The sequence below is a fragment of the Siniperca chuatsi genome, linkage group LG5 (assembly GCF_020085105.1).
Source record: "Siniperca chuatsi isolate FFG_IHB_CAS linkage group LG5, ASM2008510v1, whole genome shotgun sequence".
Classification (NCBI taxonomy): Eukaryota; Metazoa; Chordata; class Actinopteri; order Centrarchiformes; family Sinipercidae; genus Siniperca; species Siniperca chuatsi.
In genome coordinates this window covers 26771921-26794418 of record NC_058046.1, presented here as the reverse complement: position 1 = coordinate 26794418, position 22498 = coordinate 26771921, and the positions used below count along the sequence as shown (strand labels likewise).

The window sequence follows — 22498 nt, the reverse complement described above, 5'->3', positions numbered from 1 at the left end:
AGGCTCAACAGAGGAAAAAGCAATGAATGTAAGCTGAAAAGGATATGAAAACTACAATTTACCAGACCTGTGTTCCAACTGTATACCAGTATATACTAAGACTATCTGTGTTTTGATTTCACACTGGAAAAATGACAAGATTAAGTATGCTAAAAATGCCAGCTGGCTAAAATCAATCCATTTTTTTGCGTGGTGTTGGACATTTTTGGACCACTGAAATGGAAGAGATACTCGCAGCTGATAAAAGAAAAAATTGTGGATGGTAGTGACGGATCTGCTGACAACTCAGAAAACAAAAAACAATGAATTCATAAAACCTTGAAAAAAACACATTTACCTGGTATGTGAAAAGCGGCTGCTTTTTAAAGTTACAGTTTGATTAATGTTCGGCACCACAAATCTGTGTATCATTTGCAATTAGTGCAAATAATGTAAATTTAATTCCTGTATACTAACTACAGGGAAGAATGTAGTGTACATATATTGTATGAAATTGGAACACAGTGCAGGTTTTTACCCTGCCATTACAAACATTCACATCTGTATACCTGTTTTTATCATTACAAACATTCACATCTGTATACCTGTTTTTATCATTACAAACATTCACATCTGTATACCTGTTTTTTTATTTTTTTTATTTTTCCTCCTCAGATTCAGGATCACCTCTACAATAGTTTTTGAAAGAGAAGAGTGTTTCTCTTATACTTTCACAGACAGGCAACCTTGCAGTCACACCACAATATCCAGAACATACATGATACATATAACTCAATACTGGAAAAAGCTGAAAGTTTCATGACTGGGGAAACAGGAGGCAGGGAGTGCAGAGTGCAGAGTGCCACACGTCTTCTTCTTCCAGTCCACTCACTTTTATTTTTCAGTGTCTCTATGACCCTCTCTACTGCGCCTCTCTCTGCTCTGTCACCATGACAAAAAGGCCATGTGACTGTGTGCATGTGTGTGTGACACAGAGGCAGAAAGAAAAAGGCTCACACTGAAGGGGTATGATTTTCTAACATCTTGGTGTTTAGCAGCCTCACTCACATCTCACTCTTTGTAGCATCCCACCCCTCCCATCTTTCATTCATGAGTAAAAGTTCACATTTTCCTTCTGTGAAATGTCTCTCATCTGATTTAAAATCCTCTCTGTTACTTATTTTTCAGAGAATGAGCTCCCTCTGTGTGTGTGCTGTATGTGTGTGTGTGTGTGTGTGTGTGTGTGTGTGTGTGTGTGTGTGTGTGTGTGTGTGTGTGTGTGTGTGTGTGTGTGTGTGAGTGAGTCAGGGAGCCAGTGAATGAAACCAACAATGAGACACAAAGAAAGACACACACACACAGAGAGCGGAGAGAGAGAGCAGCATATAGAAAAGGACAGAATGAGAGGCTACCAGTGTGTTTGTTTGTGTGTGTGTGTGTGTGTGTGTGTGTGTGTGTGTGTGTGTGTCTCAGTGATTTTACGTCAGTAATTATTAATGCTCTGTATCGCATGAGTAATGGTGCATAGTGCTGACATTCTGCTACAGGTTAACAGTGTAGTGCAAAATGCTCTCGAGCACAAAAGCAGAGACACACACACACACTTTGAATAGTTCAAGGTTTTTTTCCAGCGTTTCACACCAAGTACAGCCTCTACCACATGGCTATTCCACACATTAACAAACACAAAGCATTTAAATAACGCAACCTCAACAAAGGTAAGGAATTAAAGTGAGCTATTGAACACAGAGGTAATCTGTTTAAAATTATGTAAATGCTTGTGCATGCGCTTAGTTAGAACATCAGCGAAGCTGTTGGCCGGGGCTGTTGAGATTTCCTGATGTACAGATTTTAAATGACACCAGCCAGCCAATCAGAAACAAGTATTTTCCTTGGATATGCTTTAAGAGTATAGCCCAGGGCCCATAAAGATATTGATATTTGAGAGATTGAAAAGATCTAACAACAACAATATATTGGCCTATATTAATTTTTTTTACACAAGGATCCCTTGTTTTGTTTTTTTGTTTGTTTTTTTAAGAACTGTTACCAAGAGCGGAACATTTCACAGTTGAAAAATAAATTGTCAGCGCTCTCTAGTGGACAAACTATGTAAATCTGTGTCTTAAGCATTTCTTTATTGCAATTTCTTTTTACATATTTCTGACATGAAAGCAGATACGGATATATCTGCAATATTAGTTGAAATATCCAGCTATGTTAGAGTAGCAGTAAGAGCCAAATTATGTGCACACATACAGATATAAAAAGACGCATTATGCATATGTGCAAGCATGCAACAAACACACTGATATATATCTACAAAGAAATATAAGTAAAAGAAAAAATACAATAATCTATCAATACATTTAACATCACTGATTGATGATACAGCACATAACAGTGGTAGCCAGTGTGGTCCAAGATGCCACCAAACACTGGAGAGCTTAAAAACCATAACTTAGACAAACATCAACTCTGCATGAGCATGTGTGAGGATTTCCCCGGCCACCTGCCCACAACAGACCTCCTGCTGAGAATGCAGAGCTGAGTCATGACCCCTGCAGTGACCTTTCAGCTTCTGAACCTTCAAGACCAAACTAACTGTTTGCCTCTGAACAGGCATCTGCCTGATGCTCAGCTTTTGAACAAACCGACAATGACAACCTGGAGACGACCTGATTGTCGAACTGACAGAGTGATGTAATTACAATGAAATGCAGTGACGTGACATTGGAAACACCACTCAGAGAATAACGAGACAATGACACAAACAGGGAAAACTGGGGGCATAAAAGGCCAATAAATAACTCTTTGATTAGAGGTGCTTAGAAAGAAACAATACAATACATTGAAACTGAGCAAAATATGTTTTGAAAGGTGGTGTTTTTCTGTGGCTTGAGTCAGGTATGGGGGCGTAGAAAATTCTGAAGTATTACAGATGACAGCTTCAGCATGGTTACAGACAGCAACAATCGCTGTGCCTATGTGATTAATCGAATGCACATATCTACTCTAAATGTAAACACACACATGCATCACAGGCAACGCATGAGCAAGTGAACACTGACACACTTGCACTGAGGAAGATACCACACTGAATCTAACAATACACACACACACACACACACACACACAGAGAGAGAGACACAGAGACAGAGAGACAGAGAGAGAGACAGAGAGAGAGAGACTGGTGTTTTGCTTTTTTAAACAGCCTTAGGTGGCCATTACACCATTAGAGCCAGGGCTCACCAATGCCCAATAAAAACTGTTAAACCACAGCCAAGTTGGAACAAACCTTTTCCTATGTGTGTGTGTGTGTGTGTGTGTGTGTGTGTGTGTGTGTGAGAGTAAGAGAGAGAGAGAAAGAGAGGCTGATATAGAGCAAGAAAAGAGAGATACTACTGGCCATCCAAACTACCAAGGGAGCTACTAAACAGCAGTCAAAGAGCAACATGCATTGTCAGACAAAAGGTACAGACTGAGCAAAAGGTTGTATTATTGTCTTTCATCCCATGTGAAGAGAAGAGAATGTGACAGAAGGAGAGGAAGAGAGGGAGTGTTTGGTTGATTTCATCTTTTAGTTACTCAGCCGTTTTGTTGGGCACAGCTGTTATCCGGCGCGTCGGCCCTGCTCGCAGTTTCCTCTCCGGTCTCCTGTCGGCGTGCCGTGCGCCGCGGCCATGGCGACCACCGCGCTCCGGAGCGCACAACGCAACGACTGTTAACTGCTCAGTGGGCAGTGAGTGATCGCAGCTGATTGAAACACACACACACATACAAGGGCGCGCACAGACACAGAATACACTCAAGGGAATGTGATACTAATGCTGAAGGACTGTCATCTGTATGGAAAACGGAGGCGTATAAGCGCGCACTCAGATGGCTCCAAACCCAAAATATCTGTCAGCCTTCGTCTTCTGCTTCTTCTTCGTTTTTTCTCCCGGGAGGACTGGATGGTGGTGTTACCCGACCTGAATTCAGAATCTCTCAGCCCTGATTTAGTGTTCTTCAGCAAGACAGTGTATCGGCATCCGCTCTTATAAAGAATCTTCTAATGTAGTTTCAGTTGAGCTTATTAGGACCGGTTACATTGTGTTCTATGGGTTTTATGCACCACAAGTCAGATCCATATAAAAACCCATTAAAGAAGAGTTCTGTGATGAAGTCAGCGCTTTTCATAGGTGGACATCTAGGAGAGGTCTTGACCTCTCTTTTCTCTCTGCTTCTGTTTCTCTGCGTGCAATTTTGTTGATGAAGAAAGAATTCATCCTTATTCCACTTTGATTAACATGGGAAGATGAGTGAGGCTATTGCACGTCGTTTTTTCTCAGTTCACTTAGGCTCATGAGTACATTTTAAGAGGGACAGCTTATCTTCCTTCTATTTAACAAGGACCTCATATCATAAGAAACCCCCTCCAGGTCACCTCTTACGGGGGACACTCAGCTCTAAACCGGATTCCAGGAGGGCAGAAGAGGTCATGCGCAACGAGTCAGTCTTGTCTCCCAAATTCAAAAAAACAAGTTTTCATTTTATTTTTGTAGGAAAAACGCAGCCATCAGTTTCGCATCAGTCCTCTTCGAGACCTCAAACAAGCGCTTGGGCCGGTCAGCCGGGTTCTGGTGTCTCAGATGACACCAGTTAGTACGCATCTGTCATTTGACGCTTCGGCTTAGTCAATTACTTATCATTCCACACACGCACGGATACTGGATGTGTCAAGGTGAATATGCGCTAATCAATCGTCATTTGGCAAAAAAAAAAAAAAAATAAATAAATAAAATTAGAAACTTGCTTCATTAAAAATTTCCAGAACAGTGTTAAAATGTTGGCAGACATAACCTCCAGTCTGATCACCACATGGCAAACACAAATCTGTCATAATTCCATGACTTTATACAACTTGCTCCAGTTTGACACTTTTACTGTCACCTTGATTTCGGTGCGGATGGACAGGTGGGTAAACTGAGTTTTGAGATGAGTTTCCCTTCATCTATATCCCTATCAGACCAATTTCTAACATCACTCCTCTCCAAAGCGCTCATTAACGTTCCAAAAAAGCCAAGGAAAACATACCAGCGAGTATCATTCATACGATGCAATAATATGCACTAACCCAGGGCGCCTTTGTGACTAAAAAAAGAAGTTACCATTTCTCATTCTAAGATAGAAGGGGAAATCAAAACGAGGGGGGGTAACCTCACAGAGAGAGGGTTTGACATTCTAGATTTCCTGCCCAAAACAATAAAACGTCAAACGTCTATAGCCGAAACAGCGATTATATTTTAATAAAACGTGAAGCTCCATAGGCATTGTTTGCTTTGATGGTGTGGCTCTTTTTTTCTGGTTTTGAGTAAAACGACAATGTTTCAAAGTGGCAACAAGTTTTCGCCTGCCTTTGCATCTCTTACCTTTCCACAGGAAAAGAAGAAGCACCTTCTTCCAGAGGCAACAACCCAGCGGCGCGCCTCTCCTTCTCCAGACCGTCTCCATCCCTCCTGTCGGTAAAAACCCTCAGGGACTGTTCACAAAACGGACGAAAGGGGATCTTTCAATTTTTTTTATCTCGTTCCTTTTCCCCCCCACACAGATCACTACCGCACTGGTGCCATCAGTAATCTCAATCTGACCAAACTGCGCTCCGGCTGTGCTTGACCTAAGACACCGCGCAGATGAGGCTTGGAGTAAACTATAAATCCTTCTGGAGTCAATAATAAAAAAAGAAACCCCCGATTGGCAATTCCGATGCAGGCTGGCTTCTTTTTTTAATCCTCCCCCCCAAAAAAGTCTGCGGTGCGTCTCCTTCAAGCCAGAGCCGAGGAATGAACCCGTTTCCCCCCGTGGTGAGCTTTTTCCACCGGTGCGCTCCTCTGCTTTATTTATCCAAACGGGACAGCTAAAGCTGAGGAAGCCTCAATGTCTCACCTTTTATCACACTTTTCTTCCTTCAAAAGTTTACGCAGACCAGCAGAGTGGACGAAAAACTCCCCCAGCGAATGAAAAAGTCCACTTCATTGGCGGATTTGAAACAACAAAACCCAAGAAAACTTAAGGCTCATATATTAAATAAAATCCAAATTCCGCTCGCCCGGCAGCAGCTCCGTCCGCTCTCTTTTCCTTCCTTCCTCTGTCTCTCCTCCTCCCGCTGTGCGCGTTATGTATGTGTGTGCGTCTGGGCTCAACTTGAGAGGCTGAAAACACTCGTCTGCGGGATGGAGGGAGGAGAGGAGAGGAGAGGACAGACGAGGAGGAGGTCTGACGCTTCCACCAGCCGGCAGAGGAGAGGGAGGAGGGCCAGCGGAGGCTGTGGGGCTGAGGAGGGTGGAGGGCGGGGTTTGGGGATTTGAGTGACAGTTAAACAGCCAATGGAGGGTGTAGGAATTTATTTTGGCTTTTTTTCGTTTCTTTTATCATTTAAGATGTGTTTATATGGTTTATTCGGTACAATTATTTTAAAATTATTTATTCATTCATTTTTGGAGGGGGACAAAGACATCCATACCACAACCAGAGGGACTTGAAATGTGTGTTTTAGGTTGTTGTTGTTGTTTTTTTCCAAAATAAAAGAAACAGTGAAAAACTAAAATAAAGAAAAAGAATAAAGGCTAACAGGCATTCAAAGCCAATAACTGAAAACAAAAGACCTGTAGATCAGTCTGTAGGAAACGGGTTAAAGGTCTGTTTCTGTATACGGGAGTTTTTGATGCTGAGAAGACGAAAACATAAGTTTAAAATAAGAAGATATCCCGTTGGAAGAGGCCTATTTTTCTGCATGGTTTCTGTGTGTGTTGGTGTCAGATGTGTGTGTGTGTGCGCGCGCGCGCGCGCGTTGTTTATCCTTTCAAAGCCTCTCTGCATTATTCATACAAAGACACACGCTACACCTGTTCTCTCTGTAATCGATAGACGCCAACTTCGCACGCGCGCGCGCACACACACCACATCCGCTCCCAGTGGCGTGTGACAGCTTGTACAACTGCAAAATGTGATACACCAGGCACCATGTGGTAGAACTCATTCACTTTCTATTGATAGGACGGCAGTGTGTGTGTCTCTGCGTGTGTGTGTGTGTGTGTGTGTGTGTGCTGGGGAGCGGAGAAGGAGGGGTGAACAAGCCAGAAGAGAGAGAACATTAAGGTCTTCTCTGAATCCGAGACGATATTTCATAAGGCAGCGTGCCTGGTTCCCTTTGTCAGCTAAATGTGTAAAAGCTAAAGAGATGACATTGTGACTTATTGAATTGCAAATCAGCCCGTCGGCGGAGGGATGGGAGGATTTCCGGAGACCGAGATACGTGAGCCTCGCTGCCTCTCTGCCTGCCTGTCTGTGTACCTGTCTGTCTGACTCCACGACCTCTACAAGAGGCTAAGAAGGAGCGACAGCCCCCCCTAGTGTCACATTTTAAGAAGAGACACTAAGTGGTGGCATTCAGAGAAGACCCCTCTATGTATTCATCCTTCATCTGTCCTTAATTAGCAGTATATGTGGTTGTCAGTGGAAAAGCCCCGTGCCTTGGTGCATTTATCTTTGATGTATCCCACATTATTCTTCTGTCACTTCTCTCTGCTCTCTTCACTGTGATTCCACCATGTGAATTCGACTGAGCCTGAATGCTCTTTTTCCACTTGTCCTGTTTCGTTGCTCACTGACTTTTCCCCCCAAACACATTTTTTCTGGCCTCTCAGTCACACGCCGACTACTTCTATACTTCTATAGCGTCTAGGCAACCGCCATCCGTCCATGTTGTGAAGCAGAACCAAATCAGTGCATTTTAAAATATTATTCTAATTTCCCTCAATGACCTTTCCCTCAGCCAGCCGAAGCATTCCCTGTGACTTAAGTTTGAAAGATCTTTTTTTAACTGAACTATTCCTCTTGGGGCCTGCAACCGAAGCAAGGCATTAGTTCAGCAAGCATGCGGTAAAAAGTAATATTTGTACAAATACAGTGTCTGTATACCAATGAGGCCCCACTGGCTGTTTGGAGGAAATTTGACACAGAATAAAAAGAATTACAGATAATTCCCCATATATCTAGGGACCAAAAACAAAGACTACATTTTTCAAAGTATGAGTAAAATAGTCTAAGCTTGGAAAGCTTGCTCATCTAGACATTTGTTCTAAACATTTTCAGCTTATGACCCCCAAAAAGAAAAGATGCCAACACTAACTTTTACTCAAGACAAAAATGAATTGGGCAATTTGATAGCAAACAATTTTTTTTCTTTCCCCCTTTAAGGTTATTTCACTTGTCACTATTAGAGGAAGTCTGGAGGCAGCAAATATTCATTATATCACAAAAAGGAAGGCATTCATCACAAAGATTGTATTGTCAGTAGCTCTTCAAATGCAACCTGTAATAGATGTTATGTGATAAATGAAGAAGAATATGCTCTCTAAAACAGTGTCATATGGCTGGTTGCTGTGCTTATTCACAGCCGGACTGACCACACACACTGACCTGTTCTACTTTTGCACTTCAGTCAGGATGAGTCCCCTGCAGCTCAATTCCTTAATTATAGAAGTCCCACTTTTTACTGCATGGTTGCCGGACTTTTGCCGCACTTTGTATCCATTCCCAAGAGGAACTATTCAAAAGTGTTGCTCTCATTTTAAGGTCTGTTAAAAAGCTGGTTGACAGAGTTTGACTCCTGAGAGTTTTAGAGGAAAAAGTAATACAAGATGAAAGTGAAGAATGTCTTAAAATTTACTACTACTACTACTACTAATACTAATACTAATACTAATACTAATAATAATAATAATAATAATAATAATAATAATAGGTGACTGGCTACTGCAATTGCCATTGATTTTACAATTATTAATATAAAGAGAACTGTGGATTAGAGAGAAAGGCATGCAGAGTTGTTTTTCCACACAAGGAACTGTTGCCGCCATGATAACATCATTGGTTTGAGCAATTCATATTTGTTGAAATCAGAGACATTGAAGCATTGAAGGAAAATGTACACCTACATAGTGAGGTGCTTGCTAGCAGGTAAACATCAAAGTAAGGTGGGGAAAGCCACGCACTCGTATCTTTGGTGCAATCTTTTTTAGTTTTATGACTCAACTGCACGTCTTGCCTTCGTCAGGATATGCTGAAACACTGATTCATAAAATTAAAAATCAAAATATTGCTGCATGTGCGCCAATCTTCCCCCTCCTTACTTTGAATTAGTGATTTTGGTTCACTTCAAAATAAACAAGTACGGGCCACAGGAAGGAAGAAAGAGACAGACTGAGGAACCAAAACAGCTTTTTACTCCTCAACTTGAAACATGCTGAGCTCTCGTCAGATGCACGCTTCAGCCACGAGCAGAAACACATCCCAACAGGTGTAAGAACCCCTCTCTCCTATCACTGTCCCACCGCTGCTGCTGTGCTGTGCCCACCCTGAGGTCATGGTGGTCATCACTGCACCCGTCTCAGCTTCTCTCCCTATGGCTCCTCAGTGGTGAGGTGACCTTTGTCACTCCACAACTTCTGTCGCAGGCTGAAAACTCATCTTTTAAAAAAGGAAATACTTCATATCACTCTTGTCCTGCTGAATAACATCCCTCTGTCAGTATGTACTGCCAGAGCCAGAAAAATTGAGACCATTTCTCTGGATCAGTGGCTCGCAAACCTTTCCAAACACAACCCAAGTTTTAAAGCACATATGTTCTACCAAGGGACCCAGGCCCAGTCAAACTTAATCTTACTCATATCATGTAGTGACCCGCCAGAAGCAGGCCTGCAGAGTGCAGTATGAAAGGTCCATCCCACTGAGTGTCACATTTTCAATTTCATGGTACTGTTTAACAAAGGGCATGGCCACATGAAGTTTCCCAACTGTCAGTGTTAACCTTCCTCTAATTGTTCAACGAAAACCATTTTAGATAGAAAATGTTATCTCAGCAATCACAGATTTGAATGATCTCAGTCAGTATTCATGGAATTTTTTTATAGGCCTTTTATTAACATAGCCAAAATAATCACACCTTTATGATTGCTGATGGGTATGGAGGTTCCAGCACTAAATATTTGTTTATTTAGTTATTTTAATATTAATGTGTAGTGGAAGAAATAAGGTTTCTTTATACGTGATAAGTAATGATGAAACAGACAGGGGATGTCTGCAGAACCTATTTGAAGAGAGGTCAACTGAGCAAGTTCACATACAAGCTGTGTCTATAATCCTTCCTCTGATAATTACTGAAAACATTTACCCAGTCAGTCTAATTGGTCCTAATTTTAGCATTCAACTTTTGTTTGTTTGTTTGGGTGTGTGTGTGTGTGTGTGTGTGTGTGTGTGTGTGTGTGTGTGTGTGTGTTCGCTGAGTGCTTCTTGTATTTTTGAATGAGGACATTGCCATAAATAACACTCTGTGTGTCTGTGTTTTGTTCTTTTAACTTAGTTTTCCACGGTGAAAGCAGCTGTTTGTCTCATCTTCCCAGAAATATGAAACAGTGAACAAACAATGCAAAAATCTGATGCTTTATGATTGAGTATCTCTTGACTGGAAGAGTTGAAGGCAACACGCACGCCACTTGCTTTGGCTCTTTTGTGGAGCAGGGAATCAAATCCCCCAAAATCTCTGACTGGAAGTTATAGGTAGCAGCATTCAGCCATTTATGTACCACTCCACCAGAGTGCACATACAGTACATTCATTTATAAGCACTCAGTGGGCAAGGAGAAGCAGTGAGACTGGGAGAAGACACGCATATTGTGATCCTTAGATACTGATCTTGGGTCAAAATGGTATTTTTGTAGGAGCGCATGAGAGAAAGGTTTGCTTGCTGCAGTAGATACGACTTCCATCCTTATATTGAAGTGCTAAGAGAGACTATGAGAGAGAGGAGAGCGATACAAATAGTGCTCCTCTTTCTTTTAGGTCAAATGGCTCTTGTAGAAATTCTGTCTGCAACTTGTTCAGACGATACACTCTACTCGGAGGCTGGAAGAAGATGACCGCCACTGACAAACCTCCCTATTTACTTCACATTCCCTCACTCTCTCTCTCTCTCTCCAGTCAGACACCCATAGCCATCTCTTTGCTCAGTGGAGCAAACTGAATACATTAGAATCCGATTAAGGCTGGTGAAGAGAACTGCTCAGGCTAAGAGTGTACAGCCATGTGTGTGTTTGTAAGCTCATGTGTGTTGATCATATATGATAGATTATGCCCAATGCCCAATGTGTGAGGATGGGGGGGGCAGCTTATGCTTCTATGTAAACCATATTGTGCATGTTTGTGTGTACGTGTGTCCATGTGCGTTTCTATTACACGTCTTGTCATTGTGCATTGAGCCAGTGACAGTTGCCATATTTACACACAGTAAGACCACTGGCAGGTGCGGTAAATCAGAGAAGTAATGTGTGTGTGTGTGTGTAAGAGAATCAATAACTCTGTTGCATTACATACTGCCCTTGTTCAATTTGAAATTGGGGACACAGAGCTGCACTCTCTCTCACACACACACACACACATATACAAAAACACAAACACACTTTAGAAACTGAAACACAAAAGAAATAAATGGACCATATCTGAAGATATCACAGATGAATACACTCAACTAGAGGGATAACACTTAACACTAAACACATACTACATGTAAGCACAAATTGTTATGCACCATCCATAAACACATGCATATACTGTACACACATATAGACCATGTTTTGTCTCACTGTCAGTTCAGACTGCTACAGGCACACACACACGCCCACATATGAACACACCCAGATATATTTGTGTTCACTATTTTCTTCTTTCATCTATTCTTCTCTCTCATTCACCTTTTTCCTTTTTATCTATTTTCCCCTTCACCTGCCTTCTCCTCTCATCTTTCTCTGAGCCAGTAATAGTCCCCTAACTTGCCTCTTTCCTCGGCTTTATAGGGAGGTCCGCATATGCAGGAATTTTACATAATGGACTTAAAAACCACACGCAGTTCCTTTGTAGTAAGTTAACCTTCAAAACAATCCATTCCTTATGAAAATGTAAGGGTTTTAAGGGCTTCACTGCTGTTAATATGTAGGCAATGTACTCAAAGCTGACTGCAGGACATATTTCCAAAAGCAAACTTGTATTTGTGCATTGTGTCTTCATAAATTGCTTGCCGTATTTGTTTTGTGCCTTTTTGGAAAATTGGGCTTTTCCATAGATCTAGATGGAAGCTGTATCTCCTTTGGGCATTTTTATAATCCAGAAAAGGGCGACAAAGTACATACGTGTTTGTCAGAAATTCCTTAACATTCATAAGGTTACACACATTCACATCAATGTCCAGTGCAACAGTCTTCTAGATGGCTACTGAGCAAATTGCAGTGCATTGAAATAATTTGAGCACCCCAGCAGTTATTGTTGAGGAAGAAAAGCACAATTTCCTTTTCATTTTACATATCCAGATTTTGCAGACAAACTAAGAATTTGGCCAAAAAAAAAAAAAAAACAACAACTTGTGGTTCTAAGTTTACTTCTAACCTCCTCCTGTAAAAAAATAAAAATAAAAAATGGTTCAGCAGAACTGTAGTTTCCATCTGAACCTGTCTTGTTGATTTGCACTGAATATTCAAGATATATGAAAGGATCTTCTTGATATTATCCTGCAGCTCTTTTTAGACAGCCCACGTCTCAAACCTTTAAAATCCCTCTATGTTGTCTAACTTCTTCTCTGACTGGAATCAATTCTAAAGACTAATAATAACTTGAATGGCTTGAGGTCCCCTGACCCACCTCTGTCCAAGTACATTTACCCAGCTGCCATTTGAGCAAAAGGTTAAATTTAAGTGTTGTAGCCATGATGAAAGCGTGGTCCTCTAGTTTCTCCTCTACAGCTTCTGTCACCAGGAACACACACCAACCGCAGCATGAAATCAATTACAGAGAAGCCTCGAGCCCCTCCCCACTTCTCCTCTCCCTCTACAGATGCAATTTACTCGCCCACCGTAAATCAATGGAGACAAGTGAGGCTAATTTAGACCATTTGATGTCAATTTGGCCTTGACCCCTCCCCGTCACACACGCAAACTCCCACACATGCGCACACTCGCACTCCACTTAATGACTAGCTGCACTAGAGTTTATTACGCAGAACTGAGAACCACAAACACAACACACAAACACACACGCTCACACTCATGAACATACATGCGCAGAAGCACTCTTCTTCCTGTTTCATGCACGCGCTAACACACATACACACACCATGATCCAAGCCATAACTTGTAGCCCCACTGCACAGATTTCCATATTGGTTCTGTCTGAGACGACTTTGTTTACAGGGCCCTTTGGATGAAACAACAGCACTGAGCGCTATCAATTACTGTGAGAGAGAGAGGGGGGAGGGCAGGAGAGGGGGGAGGAAAATGGGAGAGGGTTCAGAAGATAAAGAAACGATGGAGGGGAGGCTGGGAAGGGAGGAGAAAGATCGAGAGGTGGGACAGAGATGTGGTTGAGGGAGGAAAGGAGGGAGGAGATGGTAAGAGGGAGACAGATGAAGCCGGAGTGAGATTATTTTCTGTACGTAAGTGGCCAAAACTGAGTCCAAGTTATCTCTGCCCTGACCAAGGTCTGTGAACCAAGGTCTGGAAACTATTCAGCGGCCCACAAAAGTCGCCAAAACAATTTTTCACACTCAAATAATGTGCTTTATAAAAATATTTATTCTTTCCCAGGATGTTCAATATTTGTATGCAGATGAGTATGTATAAACAAAAGACTGAATATTTCTCTCAAAGCAAAGTTGATTGTCAGGTCTTTTAATACAAGCATCAGACAATCATGTTTACTAATGGTCAAAATGATTTGTTTATCTCAGCTTCTTTGTAAACAAATGTGCCTATGTTTTTTGCTTTACATTTGCAGAATTTGATAGGTACTTTTGTCCAAAGCAAGTTACAATAAGCGCATTCAAACTCCATGGGAGCAAAAGATAGAGGTCATCCCCAAAAAAAGTGCATCCCTCCCAAACAACTAACAGCGTGTCAAGTGCTACAGTAAAAATGTGGGTTTTCAGCCTCTGGAAGAAAATGGGCAGTGACTCTGCTGCCCTAACTTCAGTGGGATGTTCATTCGAACACTGCGGGGCAAGGGCAGAGAAGAACTTTGAATGAGATGACCAGTGGCTTCAGTAACAGGGCAACCAGTCACCCACAGGAGAGAGGAGTGCAACGGTCATGCTGGAACATAGAGTTATTTTGAATTGATTGGCTGAGAAACACACAAAATGCTAATTTAAACAGGTATACCAAAACACCTCATTTATGTTTGTGAATAAAACTATTAAATCAAAAAATATTGATTGCACATTGTTTTTGCATGTTTTAGCCTTACAATGTGCAGTTTATAGACCTGGTTATCTCACTTTTGCCATTTAACAGACTCATAAAGGGCCATTAACAAGCTGCGCCAAAATTAACAGTGTGTGTTTTCAAGTGCGTCAGCCCACTTCGAACTGTACACAGTTCAGTACAACCACAGACAATTATTTGATTTTAAATTTCAATATCAGAACCATTTCCAAACAGATTAAACTCATTGACTTTAGAGGTTTTGCAACCTCTCACAGGTGTTTCCACTTATTCGCGCTGACTAGACCTCTGCTCAGCTTGAAGCTAGGCATAGCTATGCTGGGAATTCAACAAGTCATCCAAATGAAACAACAAAATCTGTCGTTTGCAACTGCAAGACACAAACAGCATTCTCCTGTGTTACAGTCCAACGTTTTGTTGACAAGAATCAAAGTCATAAGTACTTCGGCCACAAGAGGGCATTGTCACCTGAGCACAAACATTTGTTTTGTGGAATTTTGCTTGTTTTTCTTAGGTGGACACTCTCTGGGAATTACATGAGATCACCAAACTGTATATAGTAATAACATAAGAGTAAGGGAGATGTCAATCAAACTTAGTCTGTACACTCCCACACAGTGCTGGGAAGAGGTCTGATGGGGCAAAATAAATAAAAACACCTGCGGGGTTTTAAGTATCTAATGAAGGTTTGTACTAAAGCGACCCATCACGCTGCTTGACTGGACACCAAAGTCTTGACCTTTTACTTGGAGGTCTCAAACTGTCAGGCCGCCCCTCTGACTTGAATGCCAGTGCAGTTCACATGCACCGTGCTTTCTTTCTGCATTTTTGTTGTCAGATTTTGACGGCACCACTGAGAGGCAGAGCGGTGCACCACTATGAGAAGCTTTTCACCACTTCAATGAACAATCCCTCCAGATTCATGATATCGTTTTACAGATATTTCTGCGCTTAAACTCTTAGAAAATGCTCACGGGCCCTGCTGTCAGCAAATGTTGATATTCACCAAGAACCTTGTGTTTGATTTCAATCTGTGTCCCAACTGTGTGTGTTGTTGTTTTTTTTATTTTTAATAAATTTGCAAAGATTTCAAACAAACGTCTTTCATGTTGTCATTATGGGGTATTGTTTGTCGAATTTTGAGGAAAATAATGAATTTAATCCATTTTAGAATAAGGCCCTAACAAAACAAAATGTGGAAAAAGTGAAGCGCTGTGATTACTTTCCGTATGCACTGTAAATATTCAATATGTGTTTCTACTTTGCCTGTTATTCCTTCTGTCTGCCTTCAACAAAACTTTGCTGATGATTTTGGGAAAACATGGCAGAAATAAGCCATGCAGTTGTAGAATCATGCTTCATTGTATATCTACAACGTCATCTTTTGATCCTTGTTAATGAGCTTCGGGAGTCTGGAGGTAGTGAGTCATGTGATTGCCTAAATGATGCCTGGTTGATCACTGTCAAATTGATTCTCAAGTGGTTGTTTCTAGACTAAAATTTCTGAAGTCTGGCTGTGCACGAATACTGTAAATTTAAATCATAAGAATTATTAATGCAAGTTAAGTCACTATATTAATAAATAAAAGCAAAAAATGCAACTTGACCTTGTTCTGTACAACGAAAAACAAATAAAGGGAATGAAGAGTTTCTGTAAGCTACAGTAAAAATAACTAATAATGATAGCTTCCTCTGAGTGTTAATAGTCAATACATCATAAACACACACAAAACAAAATTTACTTGACAGTTGAAACCTACAAACAAATCGAATCATACATTTAAAAATAAAAAAAAAGGGGGGGCCTGAAGGTTAAACAAAACGAATCAGTTTGAGAGAGACATATCACATTTCAACATATCACAGATGTACATGTTCAGCTGGATAGCTTTCACTTACCTAAAACACAGACACACAGTGTCCTGAGTTGGAAAGCAATTCAAACAAACATCCAATTTGCTGGGCAGATTACCCAGGAGGCCTCGCTGTTTGCCACCTGAGAGGGGAAGGGAGGTGACTCATCAGGAAGATGCTAATATCAATTTTTACACACACATATACACATGGATGGTAAATATTAATTCTCGACAGAAGCGCACCGCAACTGGCAACTTAATTACACTCGTTTCACTGTGATTGTCCCCCACCGGAGCACAAACACGCAGACACACACACACACACACACAGCTAAGACAATTTGGCCCTAACACTCTGAATTAAGGATACTGTCATATTGGATCATTTCCCCTGTGAGTGAGTGAGTGTGTGTGTGTTTGTTTTTGTGTTCCTGTGATGGGAACCAAAAGCTGCAATTAGTAGCTGCAGCAACACAATATTATTCTTACAGATATTTTTGCTTTCCGTTTGCAGTAATTCATGTCACATTTTACACATTTAAATGATACTTTCCTCTACAATGACGTACATTGACGCACTGCTACTTTGACAATAGATGTATTAAATTGCTGCAGTAATCAGAGAATAATAATGTACCGTATAATTGAGAAGCCCTATTTAAAAAAAAAGAAGAGAGAGAGAGACTTGTTGAGCAAACTTAGAAAGGTTTCGTTTCAAGTCATACAATGGCAAGGAAGATTGTAGGGAAATGGCTTTCTACTTGTATTAAGTTCTAGCTCCAATTATTTTAATCTTTAAATACTAGTTTGAGTTAAATTCCCTTTAAGTTCCGTTTAAAAGGATAATTCCAACACCAAATACTCTTTAAAGAGTAATCTCTGAGGTCCGTTCAGATGTGTTGCATCTTCTATTTCCAAAATAAATTAAAAAAAACAACTTTAAATTGGAAAAATACAGGTTCCTTGGAAGAAACCAAAGAGAGGAAACCGGCAATCATACAAAGTGACAATGAAGCATACATAAAAAAGCAAAAAAGAAGGCCAAGATTCTCACATGGGGAGTAAAGTTCTTGCAACCTTTTTGCCAGACAGAGCATTAATATTCGACAATTTACAAAATGTTCAATGACAACTTTTTAAACGTCCACCATAAAATTATTTCTTTCTACAAACTTTGCAACAATGGTTATGGTTAGTTAAGGAGAGATCTGGGAAACTGTCTCGTCCTCTCTGGCTGTCTTCAACTGTAGGGACCATTTGCGAACCCACAGCCTAGCTAACGTTAGTTACATTACTTGCTGTCGTTGTTCGTTCTATATCATGGTATTTGTCATGGTATTGGATTTTGCCAGAATCGCATACCCCATCTTTGAGGCTAGATGTCAGAGTCACATGGTGGTCATTTGTCCTATTGATTGGTTGCCAAATGTCAAGAAGGTGGTTCTTATCTAATATGAGCCCAGCAGAGGGCAAGGAGGAGAAAGAGAGAGAGAGGAAGAGGAAAAGTCAATGTGCTGAACAAAAGCAAGGGACCATAATGGACAACCCTCAACCCTGAAGTATTTTGGTTTAGTTTCTGTGTTTGTTAACCTAAATTAACTGAAACCAATGCCGAGCTGTGAGACGTCGCAGAGAGGCGTCGAGCTCAGTGGGGTTCAGGTAGAACCTGCGCCCTTTCTTGGTAGTCAGCAGCCATGGGCACTCAGTGTATGCTGTGGCCTGTTAGTAGCTGGTAAAGCCGCAAGGCTTAGTGTTACTTAATTCCCCTAGACATAACAAAAAGTCATGACCTGTGTCGTGACATAAATAAAGCACTTGGTTAAGATTAGGGGAAAGATCGTCTTCATAAAAAGTCTGACGCGCTACACACCCATCCACTGCCCCAATGTCCAAGCACTTACTTTCCACTTCACTACTTTCCAAACGTTGGCGTTGGATGTAAATTCTGCACTGGAGAATCGTCCAATATGAATGTAATTCCTAGAGATACTGAGCTAGTTCTTGGTAAGGCCGAGCACAGACCAAAAATAGCACTACATTACATCATTCCTAAATGACACACATTTATGTTAAAGTTACAGCCATCTAGCAGCCACAGTAATTATGAAGGAAGAAAGGGAGGAAGTCAGATTGACTTTATAGAGTGACAAAGTCTGTGAAGGGAGGGATTTAGGTTTGGATGGATGGTCAACAAATCATATTTGACTTTAACACAGGGGACAGCTGTTCGTTTCACAGTCAAAGTTTTATTTAAGATTTATTTTTCCACAGTGATTTCAGTTTAGGAAGGTACAGAAAAATGATGTCGTCCGGCTGATAGGGGCATCAGATCAGAAAACGCTTCTTTGCGTCAGGTCATGGGCCGGTGGCGTATTTTGTTGTTAAACATGGAGGACTTGTTGGTTTAAGGGCTACGCAGTGGTTTTGATGCAACTGAAGCACAGCAGTGTCCAGGAGACCAACAACAGCACAGAACACAGTCTACGGGAAGATGGGATTGTGATGATTACCTTCAACAGGAAGAGCAGGAGTCGCATTGTGCTGGCGACATTTCCCCAAATACCTTTAAATAACCCCCACAGAGTGCACGTGAGTTTTTATTGTTGGAAAAATAAAAGCCAATCAAAATGCATGCCTTATGCCTTTGTTGATTTCCTATGTATTTAGGATACAACAGATTGCTACTGATATTGTGAAATTGTGATTTTTCAAACAATCCTGTGCTGTTTGATGTAGAGGGCTGATAAGTACAAAAAGAGTTACCAGCGATGTTTCATATTAATATATGAATCTGTTTCAGTTTTCACTTCTGTACTAGAAATGCCACTGTGTTATGTTAGGTCCTCTCAGTTTGGCCAGTTATTCAGAGTTTGTGGAGCACATTGAACCATCACAAGACAGGAAAGGGCCATTAAGTTTTCATTCAATGTTTTGGATAAAGTTGTTTTGGACTTTTTGGATCCAAACAGAGGAAGATGGAAAATAAGAAAAGAGAAGGAGACAGATGGCGTCAGAAAGCGAGCAAACAATAAAAAAAAAGGTAGAGGGACAAGGAGACAGAGTAAGATGGAGGTATATAGATAGAGACAGAGGCAGACAGGCAGATGGAGAGAAGAGCAAGCAAATAAGAGAGTTAGCAATGGATAGATGCTATGATAGCAGTTAAAGTGAGCAGGACAGGAGTTGTTTTGAGCTGGTTGTTTGGACAGATGGCTGTCTGTGTGCTAATTACAGACTGAGTGCTTGACACTGTGAACACAATCAAAGAGGAAACTAGCTTTATTTGTTCAGCTTCACCCACACACACAAAGAGTCATACACACACCAAACACCAGTGAAAATAGTTTGCCAATACCACAGAGAGGCACAATCAAACAGACACAGAAACACACATTTATACACACAATGGGGTAAAAAAGAGGGACCTGCAAAGAGGCAACTCTACATGTATGCACACTTATCAAAAATGCACAAAGCAAATGAATAGCCACGCTTGGCACAAATGCTGGAGGACAACCAGTTCACACAGACCTTCTCTTATGTAATTTCCTCCTGAAAAACTCAATTTTCATCCTTTTAAAACAGAAGCATCATTCATCAACTTCTCAACTGCATTGAATCATCCCTGTTCACTCTTCTCATGTACCTCCTCTTAACTTCTGTTAATGCAGAGTCTACTATTCATTTCATCTGCATTCTGTGAAAAAACTAATCGATAACACTACCTGACTTACAGGAAGGGTATGCTTTTTATATTTTTAAAAGCACAGGTTATATACACACTACAAGAAGCCTGATTTTCTGTCAATTATCCAGTGAGAGTGAGACATAATATGCCAACCTCTAATGGATGCTGCACCCCCGACACACTTCATAAAGTACACAACAAAATGTCACATACACAGCACACTATACATACATATTGAACAAACACTTTGAGACTTCTTTAAAACACCATGGCTGACAATTTCCCAGAAAAGTCCAGTTACTTAAACACATAGCCTACTTAGTGCTGAAATGGTAAGTAGATCATCAGCAAGTTAATAAACAGCAGGTTTGATGATCTATTAATTGTTTGTCATTTATTATTTTTCTCTTAAATGTGGGGATTTGCTCTAGATTAAATCATTAATGGAGATAAGTGTTAGTTGCTGCTCTACACAAACCTACAACCAGACCAATAATCAGAAAAAAAACTGATACATCTACATTGAATGATGTAATGTTTTTGGATCACATGTTAAGCAATGTCACCTCTTTGAAAGGTATAGTATCTCCTCAGAAGTGTCCCCAGATTTTAACTCCCATGCCTAATAATAGAAATAGCCAATACATCAGAGAATTGCTTTCCAGCATTGATAAGACACCAAGGACATTGTTGATGTTTGAGTCAATCAGTTTCAGCATGGCCTTAGATTGTGCAGAAATCATAGATAAGATAAGATAGATTTTAATGACAATGTTCATTGACATTTGAATACATAAACATGCACCAGCGTTCATTCACTCAAATGGTTGCTCAGCTGGTCTCAGCTCTGTTGGCTGCTTTAGAAAAAAGGAGCTTTCAGGGGCATAAACAGGACGATATAGAGCCAGACTGAGATGATGCCCCTCTTTCCATACAGTCGTCCTTGCTGAAGCATGTGTAATCAGTGGATGAGTCCTGGAAGAGGACATCTGTTGGGTTTGGCCCTTTAAAATGGGCTTCTGGGATTAATTACTTGTATACTATCTTGTCTTTGCAGTCTATTCAGTACGACACCACATTGATTTTATTTTGTTGACCTTGATGTCTTCTCTAAACGTTTTTATGATTTAATGTATCTATTGTGTTTTTGGTCAGGAGGTCAGTCCATTGCTAAGATATATCACTTGGGTGTGTAGATGGTGAACGCCCCTTGTAGACAAGTAGTTTTTAGTGTCCACTCAACCATATTATCTAATTCACTATGGCAAAAATCAATGGAGGACAACTGTCTCACAACAGACCGACAGGGGACACTTTTACCTCCTCATACCAAACCAAAAGCCAAAAAGGAGAACCTGTGGGGCAACAGACTGTTTCCACCTCGGACTACTACCCATTTCAAAGCCCACCACCAATTGTTTTATAGGTATATTCCCCTTTGGACAATTACATAAAATGGATAATTCAAACAATGATATGCATTCCAGGTACACAACAACTACAACAACAACTGAAATAAAATGTAAAAAAAACAACCGTAAGGACTCCCTACTTCAAGCACCCAGGGAACCATGGAACCGTGAACATTTGACCAACTCTGTCCTTCACCGAGACTACAAGGTAGATGCGCCAAGAGCTTCAGGGCCGATATCCTTGAAACATGCCACCAGGCGCTAGTCCCAAATGATATATTTTCACATTTGTTACATGATAGGATAGAAAAGCAAAAGACAAGATCACACTCACTCCCTTGCTGCTTACATCAGACAACATGGATATTCCATTACAAATTGTGAGCCATAGGATGAAGAACCATAGTTGTCTGAAGCGGCTGTGAAAATGATTGACAGCTCTTACTGTCAGAAGAAAAAAGAAAAAAAAAGATTTTTAATCTGGGAACTGTCTCCTCTCACTGAAAAACTGGGTCCTTCACTGTTTCTTTGAAGCTGTCAATAACCTGTCCACTCCTGTTCACTCCTACAGGTGTTTTCTGTTATGGCTAATTAAACCTCTGTTCAGGTTAAAGCTGGGCGGAGCTATGCTGTGGATTTGAAGAGGAGGGCTCCAACTGCATATAATAAAGATAAAGAAAGTACTAAAAGAAGTACTTATAGGTTAATGGGGAATTTGATATTTATTCTTTTTGGTAAAGGGTTTTAAAATTAAAAGCCACTTCAGCATTTTCTTCCTCCTCTCTTTCATCCACCTAGCTCTCTTCTCACTCTTTCCTCTACCTCTATCTTGATCTCACTTCCTCTCTCCCCCTCCCTGACTCCCCCTTTCTTATTCCTCCCCCTATCCTTCCAAGGCCATGTGTAAGCATGTTGCATTTGCAAGCCACACAACATTTCCACATCCCTCCACAGCTCAGTCACCTCCAAGCAGCCTCATTAGCAGATAACATAACGAGCAGGGCATTAACGAGCTTAACAAGGGCCTAATGAGGTGTTGGTGTCTGTCGTTACCGTGGCGTCTGGTCAAGCCTCGTCAGGCAGCCATAGACAAGGTGCCAGGCACCAGATGTTCTGTTAGTTTTTGTTTTTATTTGCTTTTTTCCCCACCTGGATTTTAGATAATTGAAATTTAAGTAAGTGAAAAAGTTTGTTAAAATGTGAATTCATTTTTGAACAGTTATTTAATTTTTGTATGTATTGATTTTACCTTTT

General features: G+C 40.8%; 1 protein-coding gene across 4 annotated transcripts in view; it reads right to left on the bottom strand.

The window, feature by feature from the left end:
- Positions 1-21797, bottom strand: part of si:dkey-215k6.1 (transmembrane protein 132D) — a 274706-nt gene extending 252909 nt beyond the window's left edge. Inside the window, exons 1-2 of one of the 4 annotated variants that reach the window (XM_044195290.1) lie at positions 21594-21797; positions 5394-5503 (exon numbers count right to left, since the gene is read on the bottom strand). In XM_044195290.1, the coding sequence (XP_044051225.1) occupies positions 5394-5503; positions 21594-21605 (122 nt within the window). In that variant the 5' untranslated portion in view covers positions 21606-21797. Of the gene's footprint in view, positions 1-5393; positions 6243-21593 lie in introns of those variants that run through there. The other 3 variants (XM_044195292.1, XM_044195291.1, XM_044195293.1) reach the window with 3 other exon arrangements.
- Between the last annotated feature and the right edge of the window lie 701 nt (positions 21798-22498).